The 9,564-nt window shown below is 53.9% G+C and overlaps 1 protein-coding gene across 1 annotated transcript in view; it reads left to right on the forward strand.

Moving 5' to 3' along the window:
- The first annotated feature begins 506 nt into the window (after nt 1–506).
- The window catches only part of TRAPPC9 (trafficking protein particle complex 9), a 403,698-nt gene continuing 394,640 nt past the window's right edge, over nt 507–9,564 (forward strand). The window contains exon 1 of the mRNA XM_006879266.1: nt 507–1,090. Within this exon, the coding sequence (XP_006879328.1) occupies nt 507–1,090 (584 nt within the window). The remainder of the gene's footprint in view (nt 1,091–9,564) is intronic.

Below are 9,564 nucleotides of genomic sequence, written 5' to 3' on the forward strand. Positions count from 1 at the left end.
TACAGCTTCTGTCCTGGGCAGGAACAAGACAGGTATTTCCCTATTTATACAGTACCTGTCCAGGTGTATGTTGAAGTGGTGAGGGATGAAAGTGTGATCTAAAGTCCCTCATATGGGCTGCACGTCCACAGTGGCCTGTCCTCTTCACACTAGCTGTCACCTCCCAGTGGCCTTGATGAAACCCTTCGGGCGACAGAGTCCTTGCGGAAGGGCACCGCCTTGAGCAGGGCAGCTTTTCGCTCAATGTTGGAGGTGCTGTGAAATTACGAGGCTCTCGGTGGGCAGTCAGATCTGCCAGCCACTTTGAAAGATGTGATGATCTGATTCTTTCGAGTCTGTTATTGCCCCTGTGGGCAGCTCTGCCTTGTCTCGTAGGATTGCTGGGAGTGGGTTTGGGCCTTGGCTTGGTTTGATCCAAGGCCCTTCAAAGCCGTGCTTTCTTGTTGGCGGGGTTTCAGACAGGGCTGCCCTCAAGCCTTGCTTTCTCTCCGGACAGGACTGTCAGAATGAGCGTCCCCGACTACATGCAGTGTGCTGAGGACCATCAGACGCTGCTGGTGGTGGTCCAGCCTGTGGGCATCGTTTCGGAGGAGAACTTCTTCAGGATTTACCAGCGGATCGCGTCCGTCAGCCAGATCAGCGTGCGCGACTCCCAGCGAGTGCTGTACATCCGCTACCGGCACCACTACCCGCCGGACAACAACGAGTGGGGCGACTTCCAGACCCACCGCAAGGTGGTGGGCCTCATCACCATCACCGACTGCTTCTCCGCCAAGGACTGGCCGCAGACCTTCGAGAAGTTCCACGTGCAGAAGGAGATCTACGGCTCCACGCTCTACGACTCCCGCCTCTTCGTGTTTGGGCTGCAGGGTGAGGTGGCCGAGCAGCCGCGCACCGACGTGGCCTTCTACCCCAACTACGAGGACTGCCACACGGTGGAGAAGAGGATTGAGGACTTCATTGAGTCGCTCTTCATTGTGCTGGAGTCCAAGCGGCTGGACAGAGCCACAGACAAGTCTGGGGACAAGATCCCCCTCCTCTGTGTCCCCTTTGAGAAGAAGGACTTCGTGGGACTGGACACAGATAGCAGGTGAGTTGGCATCGGGACCCAGCGTCTCTGGCCTTGGGCTCAGTCGCTTCTTTACATCAGAAGGGCCGTCACACGGTCGAATGGTATCGCGGCAAGCGGTCAAACCGTGTAACCCGTTGGTTTTCCTCCTTTAGAATCGAGTTAGCCCTCGGAGAGGGGAAACCACCGAGGGTGCGCGCGTTCGTTCTCCGTTCTGAGCGTCACCCTTGAGGGGCCTCCCCAGCTGTGCCAATCTACATGGTAGCACTGTCATCGGTGGCTCTTGGTCCGAGTCACGGCCTGACGGGCTGTGGAGACTGTCACGTCCTCCCTCGCGTCGCTTACAAGGCACACGTGCTGGGTGGTTCTGCTTGGGCGTGAAGCTTACCCAGCACAGCCTCCGGGAGCCAGAATGGGGTGGCACACCTGGTTTTTCAGGGTCTCAGACTTCTTGCCTATGACGGGCAGCCTTATTTCTTCTCTATCTTGTGTTAGTTTTCTTTCTTAGACAGGTTTCTGCCTTCACCTCTGAAAGTTTTGCCGTATTAAAACAAGCTCACCTGTTTTGTTTATTTAAAAGTAGCAATGAGACGATGGAAGGTCACCTGTGTGGCTTGCGTCTTCTCTGGGGACAGCACCTCCCTAGATCCTGGCTTAAAACGCCGGCTGGGTCTCCTTCTTCTGCTCTGTAGGCGAGATGCTGCACCTGGGGAGACCGTGGGGCCAGGAAGGAAGTGACCCACGAGTAGAACCACGTCTCCTAGGTCTCTCACCTGGGGACCGCAGGGCAACGAGGCAGGTGTCCTAATTCCAGGTGCGCCACCAGGGCACTCCCAAGAGCCAGTCTGTTTGCCTGAGAGTGAGGAGGAGGGGGTCACACTAGCAGGAAGATCATGGTCCCCACGGGTCCCTCTGTTGAGTCAAAGGCTGCATCTGAAGTAAGACCTCAGACAGGACCTCTCTGCATCTCTGTCCTGTCTTGTCCCCACTCAGGCACTGTGTCACTGGTCACACAGCACCATGCTGGCTTCAGGCAGCAGAGAACAGGGTGCGGGCCTTGGCAGCAGAGACAAGATTCTGAGTCCACCTGTGCCACTCCAGCTTTGTGGCCTCGGGCGGGCCAGGTGCCCAGCGTCTTTTTCCTTGGTCGGAGGCTGGCTGCCTCCTCACAGAGCTGGTGGCCTGCTTGCCTTTCTCCCGGGGGTCAAAGGATGGCTTTTCCTGGTTGGCTGAAGACGTTAGGGAACTCAAAAAGAGGCACAGCTGTGTGGTCTCTGCTGCACCTGGGAGGTGGCCCGTCCTCATCTGAGCGCCCTTGTTGTTGGCGTGAGGTGAGGACGAGGCTCGATCTGTGCAGGTTCTCATCCTCTGATCATCCTGTGATCTCCATGGTGTGCTCCCAGATTACCAGCTCCATGGGAGGCAGCCAGGTCCAGGCACCTGGGCCCCCTGAGTAGCAGCAGGGCCGTCTCAGAACCAGCCAGCCTGTGCTCTCAGCCTCAAGCCTTCAGCACCCAGGGAGAAGCTGGGCGGCTGTAAAGTCAGCAGGTGCCCGAGGTCCTACCCCAGACACTCAGGCGAGTGGAGAGGCCTCCACGTGCCCCCTGTGGGCCTGACCCTACAAGGCAAGCCTGTGGGTGGACGTCCCCTCTCCAGAGAGCCCGCTCAGAGAGGTGGGCAGTGGCTGGACTTCTGAAAGAATGCAGGGGAGAGAGCCCCTGACCAGAGCCACGTCAGCTCAGTGACTCTTCTCAGGGGTCTTGGACGGAGGGTGAAGGTGTCCCGAGATTTCCAGTTCCTTCCTGCCTTTTTTCGTCCTTGCTCACTATTTGGTTGATATTGGGAGCTGCCAGCGGGAAGCTCTGCTCAGCGGAGGGTCTCAGTGTTGGGTGCTGCTCGGGTGGGAAGCTCTGAGGGGCTGGGCTGGCTCTTGGCACGTGTCACTTGGGCCCTTGTCCCTTCTTGGCAGCGCTCATCTGTAAAGCGTGGTCGTAGCAACAGAGCGCACCTCGCCTGTGGGCAGAGTAGGGGGGTCCAGGCAGTCATGGGCATGTGAGTCCAGCTGGCGTCTGGCCCCTGACCAGAGAGATCGGCCTGAGAAAGGCCTCTGACTTGGGGTCTCAGACTTCCTGGGAAAACTTATCCGGGGTGATTTACTGGAAAGGTCATGAGATCTGCAACCTTGCCAAAAACCCGTGGGGGATTCTTGCAATTGTAGAGCTGTCAGTATTATTTTTGTTCTTATGTGTTTCTAATTTTTTGCTTGTTCCTCTTTCTTTTCTTTTCCTTTCCTTTTGTTCTCTCATACTGCCCTGTGAGTATGTTGTTGGGTCTGAAAAGGTAGGCTTTGCACACTGCATTCCGAGTAGCTAGAGCCCCTTGCCCTCCGCTCCGCTCCCTGCTTCAGAGAACCCGCAGAGCGCTGTCTCGCCCGTCCCTCACCCCTTCGCTGCTGTGTTGTTTTTCTTTTAACTTTGGCTTTTTTAGCACATAACCCAGTGGCTCTTGGGACCCGTTGGAGTATGTCCTCTGGGAATCACGTGCGGGCTCCCAGCATTTCGTGACGTGTGAGCCTGTCATCTGTCTGAGGGCCAACTTAGGTGGGCTCCTGGGGCTCACAGGATGTTTTAACTCAGAGGTCTGAAACATCTCTGATGGCGGCTTGCTTGGGCCAAGGCTGCCAGCGAAGTCCTCAGGCATGTGGGCGGCTGCGTGATGTGCATGTGGGTGCTGCCCTGCAACCGGGGGACGTGTGCTGTGTGGACAGAGGTCAGTGCAGAGGCCTCTTCTGTACATTCCGCTCCCCGAGGGCCCCAGCATTGTCCTGAGTGCAGGAACGGGCCACCCCACACTCTAGCTTGCCTGACTCTTGTGGGACCCAGGACCTCTGTCTCTGTCAGACCTCCTGACTTCCTCTCTGCTCTAGGCTGTAAATTGTGCAAGGCAGGATTGTTGTGAGGCTGGTGGGTGCCCCAGGTTGCTGTGACCTGGGCAGAAAAGGAAGAGCTGTATTCGTTTGCCGAGGCCGGGGTCCATGCGGAGTGCCTGGTGGCACACACAGTTAACACGCTCCGTGGCTGCTGACTGAAAAGGAGGATGAGGCCCACTCAGAAGTGCCTAGGAAGAAAGGCCTGGCAATCTGTTTCTGAAAATGCGGCCACTGGAAACGCCACAGCGCAGTTCTCCTGTGCCGCACTGGGTGGCCTTGAGTGAGCCAGTCTGACAGCAGTGGGCCAGTTAGCTTTCCGTGTCCATTACTGTGGGCCAGCCTTTTGTGTCCAGCAATGCCATCAGAGGTTAGCTCTCAGGGAGACCCTGTGACGGCCGCAGCCCTGCCCCTGCGTTTTCTCCCCCTTCCTGGGATGCGATTCAAGCTCTGAATCACCACTTCTGCTGCGTTGGCCTGGAGATCCCGCAGTGCCTCGAATGTTTGGTCCAAATGTCAGCACTTTTGTTCTGGACTCAACTGAGGCAGCAGAATTTTCGGGAAGATTTCATCATCTACCTGCAGTAGTCCTCTTCAGTTTCAGCAAGCAGGGTTGCGTCATCCGCGTAACGCAGGTTGTTGATAAATCGTCCACCAATCTTGACCCCACATTTCTCCTCATAGAGCCCAGCCTCCCGGATAATCTGTTCTGCATACATGTTGAAAAGGTATGGAGATAGGATGCATCCCTAGCGTACGCCCTTCCCAATTTTGAACCATGCAGTGTTCCCTTGCTCTGTTCTGACGACTGCCTCCAGGTCCAAGTATAAGTTTCGCATTAGAACGATCAAGTGTTCTGGGATTCCCATTCTTCTCAGAATGAAGCGCCTGCTGCAGAGGGTCAAGGACTGCAGCCTCCCATATGGATTGAGGCTCAATGTCAAGAAGACAAAGATTCTCACCACTGGACCAATTGGCAGCATCAGGATGGATGGTGAAGAGATTGAGATTGTACACAGCTTTAGTTTGCTTGGCTCTGTAGTCAACAGTCTTGGCACCAGCAGCCAGGAAATTAAAAGGCGCATTGCCATGGGAAAGTCTGCTGTTAGGGACCTCTCCAAAGTGCTGAAGAGCAATGGTGTCTCTTTGGAGACTAAGGTGCGTCTGATACAGGCCATGGTCTTCGCAATCACCTGTTACCCATCAGAGAGTTGGACAATGACCAAGGAGGATAGAAGGAGAATTGATGCCTTTGAGCTGTGGTGCTGGAGAAGAGTATTGAGAATACCATGGACTGCTAGGAAAACAAACAGATTTGTCCTGGAAAGGGTTAAACCGGGTGGCTCCTTGGAGGCAAGGATTCTGAGGCTCCATCTAACATACTTTGAACATGTTGTGAGGAGAGACCAGTCCTTGGAGAGGGACATCATGCTATGGGAGGGTGGAGGGACGGCGCAGGAGAGGAAGGCCCTCTATGAGGTGGATTGATTCAGTGACTGGGATAATCGGGATGGGAGTGTCAGAGACAGTGCGATTGGCACAGGACAGAGCGGAGTTTAGAGCTGTTGTACATAGGGTCACTATGAGTCGCAGGTGACTCGACGGCACATAACAACAACAACGACACCTGCAGTAGTGAGGCAGCAAAACAGAAATGATTGAAGTGGACCCACCACATTGTAGCTGTCCCCACTAGATGACCCAGGGCAGGGACTCTGTGGGGGCTGATGTGACACAGAGGGGGGACCCCATGAGGGTTGATGTGACCCAGAGGGGGGACCCGGTGGGGGCTGATGTGATGGAGGGGGGACCCCTTGGGACCTGATATGATGTAGAGGGGGAAGCCCGTGGGGGCTGATGTGATGTAGAGTGGGGACCCCGTGAGGTCTTTCTGTGTCCCTACCTCTGCCACAGGCCGACAGGTGGTTATGTCAGTGTTCAGGTTGTGAATGAACTGTGACCTCTGGGACATCTCTTCCTCCCTGTGGCAGATGGGTGTCTTCTGAGTGACCGTGTGTTCACTGTGCCAGGGTCCTGAGGGGCCAGCCCACTGCTGTCAAGTTAGTCTCAGCTCCCAGGGACCCTGTGACCACCTAGGGCTACCTGGGGTGTGGAGGGCTGCCGTCCTCACAGACGTTGGCCCCTTTGCTTCCTGCAGAGCGGCCAGTAGTTTAAAATCTCTGATTCAGTTTGTCAGCTGAGTGCTTCACCCCTGTGCCCCTAGGGCGTCAAAGCTGAGGTGTGTTTTAGAGATGGACACCACAGGACTCGCTCATGACAAGGTGTGTGGCCCTTGGGGGTTTGGCTTGAACCCGTGACTGAAATGAGGAGCCTGGTTGGGGGTGAAATCTGGAGGACACCAGAGGTGGCTGTGAGGGTTGAGGTGCCATCACACAACAGGACACGTGGCAGCAGGCTGTGGGTTTGAGGGGCGCCTCGGGCAGGAGTGGGGAGTCAGCCTTCAGGAGTGTTCTACAGGGAAGTCTGGAGGGAGTTAAGTAGGGACCCTGAGCTGGAGAAGGATCCAGGCTTGTCCCCAGGGGTTCTAGAAGGACCCCGGGTGGAAGGAGGATTGTGGGTAGCTCTCGGGGGGTGGTGGGGGGTGGGGAGGACAGGGGATCTGAAGGGACTGAGTGGCCAGGATTGCTGTGACCGCAGCGGGGGGAGGTGGGCCCACCCAGGAACTACGACGGACAGCGGGTCTTCATCCTTGGGGGGCAGCGGGGAGAGGCTGGGTCCCCATTCCATAGGATCATCTTCCCCTGAAGCAGGAGGACATCAGATGAGGCCTGACGAGGGAGATGGGGGATAGGAAGGTGGAAGAGCTTTGGCAGCCTCTTCCTTCCTGAATCGACCTAAGACCCGTGGAAGGACGCTGTGAACTGCCGTGGCTGGAGCAATGCCCTGTGATTCTTGTTGGTGTCAGACACTGTACTGGATGGTTGCTGAGCGCATGAGACTCTGTGATCAGAACAGAAATCCCCTGGTGCAAGCTTATCCCGACATAGCCGGCCAGTGCGACAGGGTAGAACGGCCCTCAGGTCCTACAGTCCGACCTTGCCAAGGCTGAACCCTTTACAGAGTGGACATCCTTGTCTTTCCCCCTCACCATGGCCGGTGGGCTTGAGTGGCCACGTGTTCTCTTAGCATAGCAGCTCAGTATCAAGCCCACTCTGCTACCAGGGCCCCTTGGAGCTGGCACCAGGGGCTTCTGTTTCTGGAGGTAACTGCAGGCATGTCTCATAGTCAGGGGCTGGGCTCCGGCCTGCACTAAAGCGACTGTGGCAGGAACTCACTGGTCCCAGGGCAGGTGGAGGGTGTTCCCTCTGCTGTCAGCCGTAGTCTGTGAGGTGTGCGGGAGCCTGGGGAAAGCACGCCACCATGTGAGTCACCCGCACGTCATCCAGAGACAGTGAGTGAGCACAGGCTGTTGGAAAATGGAGCTGACAGACGTTCCGCTTGTGAAAGGCGGCCGAGAAGCCAGGTCAGCCGGTCCAGGATTAGAGGGAGGAGGGTGAGAGTCAGCTCAGCTCAGCACCGTTGGCCGCCCCCTCTCCACGGTCACGCTTATCCATCTGAGGCCTGTTTAGTGAGGGAGCCTAGCATCACCTCCGTGTGACGCCCTCAGAGTCCTCTGAGATAGCAGCCCAGCTGACAGCTGCAGACCTGTCCCTGTAGCTGGTGGCTACTGAGTGATACCCTGCTCGGCCTCTCCTCACTCACACACACACACTCACTGCTGTTGAGTCAGAAGCAGCTGCTTTTCAAAGGTGTGTTTTACACAGGAGATTTTCTTGTTTGGAGCAGTTTATATGGGAACCAACCCATAGGTGACATGGAGTTTCCCAGCAGGTTTTCAGAGGCAGTAAATTGCATGGGAGGAGATCGCCCCTCCTTCTCCGTGGAGCGGCTGGTGGAATTGAACTGTGTCCATTTGGATCTGCTGCATAGCTCTTCATTACCATTAGGCCACCAGGGCTAGTGGGTTTGAACTGTCAGCAGACTGCAGCCCTGAGGGCTGGCTTGCCCACTTCACGCCCACAGTGACCTGGCTGGACGCAGCAGGCGTGTGTAAAATCTAGACACAAAAGGAAAACCTTACAGCTCACCGTTCGTGACTTTCCCTCAGCAGACTGTGGGGTGCTCTCGTGTCCGCTTTTCTGGGTGGTGTCTGAGTGCCCACTTTGAGATAAAAGAGTTGGAGGAGATACATTTACACTTGATCTTCATTTCTCCACATATGAGGTAGTTTAACTCCCCTTCTACCTCTGAGACTGTCGAGAGTGTGTACATGTAATCCAAAGACTCCTACTCCAGAATTTTCCACAGCAAACTTAGGGCTGTAGTCATTAATTATGCAAAGACTGCCAAAGTTATATAACTATGACAGTAACAAGGAAACAGAAAGAAAGATTACTTTTGTAAAACTTTTTCTTTAGATTAAAAAAGAAATTTTTTTATTGTGGCCAAAAAAATAGGTCATAAAACACTTACTGTTTCTTTTGTCTCCACATGTCTGGTTTGGGGACGCTGGTTGTCCTCCTCATGCCCAAGCACCACCGTTAACTGTTCCCAAGTCATCCCTTTACTGTTAACAGAAGGAAGCTCAGGTACTTTCCTCTGGAGTTTGACTCTTTGTGGCCGGAGATATTCTAGGGAAGATTATGCTTATTGTCATTAATTATGCAAAGACTTCTGAAGCTTTGTCACACCAAAAGACCCCAACCACCAAAAAATAAAGTCCCACCAAGATTGCCTCGTCAAAATTCTTTTGGATTTAGCTACAAACTCCTGTTGGCAGCCCTGGCTTCTCTTTGCACTTGAATAATTAAATACATCTGGCTGTGGACTGGCCTCTGAGATGAGTACTCAGTTCTTGTTTTTCTGTGAGCCTTGGAAACGTACTGCTTTCCAGTGGGTTTCACCCTAGAGGACGGAACGGAACTGCTCCATCGTGTTTCCAAGGCTGGAAGCCCTTACAGAAGCGTTCCTCACCCTTGGAGCGGCTGGTGGTTTCAAACTGCTGACCCTGCAGTTAGCAGACTAGCACTTTGGCCGTGTGTCATCAGGGCTTCTTTATCCACGTGGAGCTCTCTCGAAGTAGAGCAGTCGTGATTCTGTTGCCCATTTCTTGTCACTCATTTCAGAGGATTAGCGCAGAGTTGATTATCATCTTCAGATAACCCCGTCGTGGAATACATAGCATTCTGAGAGTCAGGTGTTTGATTTGATGTAAATCCAAGGAGGGACTGTGTGGTTATACTTGACGGTTTCCCCCAGGTGCTAGAATTCAGTCTCTTCTTAAAAAATTTAAATATTTTGTTTGATCTTTTTATTGATAGGACCTTAATAGGAGACACGGTGAGTATTTTTATAGGATTCCTACAAATAACAAGAACTATCTGTGTCTGTTGTGAACATAGTATATTCTGTCTTCAGATTATTTTAAAATATTTTACATGGTTCTGTTGAATCTTGCACTTTTTTTTTCTATAATTATATTTTATTAATTTTCATAAACATTTACAGAGATTTTGGGCTTCCACTCATTCATTGTTGCACTATTCTC

Source organism: Elephantulus edwardii, unplaced genomic scaffold, assembly GCF_000299155.1.
Source record: "Elephantulus edwardii isolate Elephantulus edwardi_28Jun2011 unplaced genomic scaffold, EleEdw1.0 scaffold00003, whole genome shotgun sequence".
Classification (NCBI taxonomy): domain Eukaryota; kingdom Metazoa; phylum Chordata; class Mammalia; order Macroscelidea; family Macroscelididae; genus Elephantulus; species Elephantulus edwardii.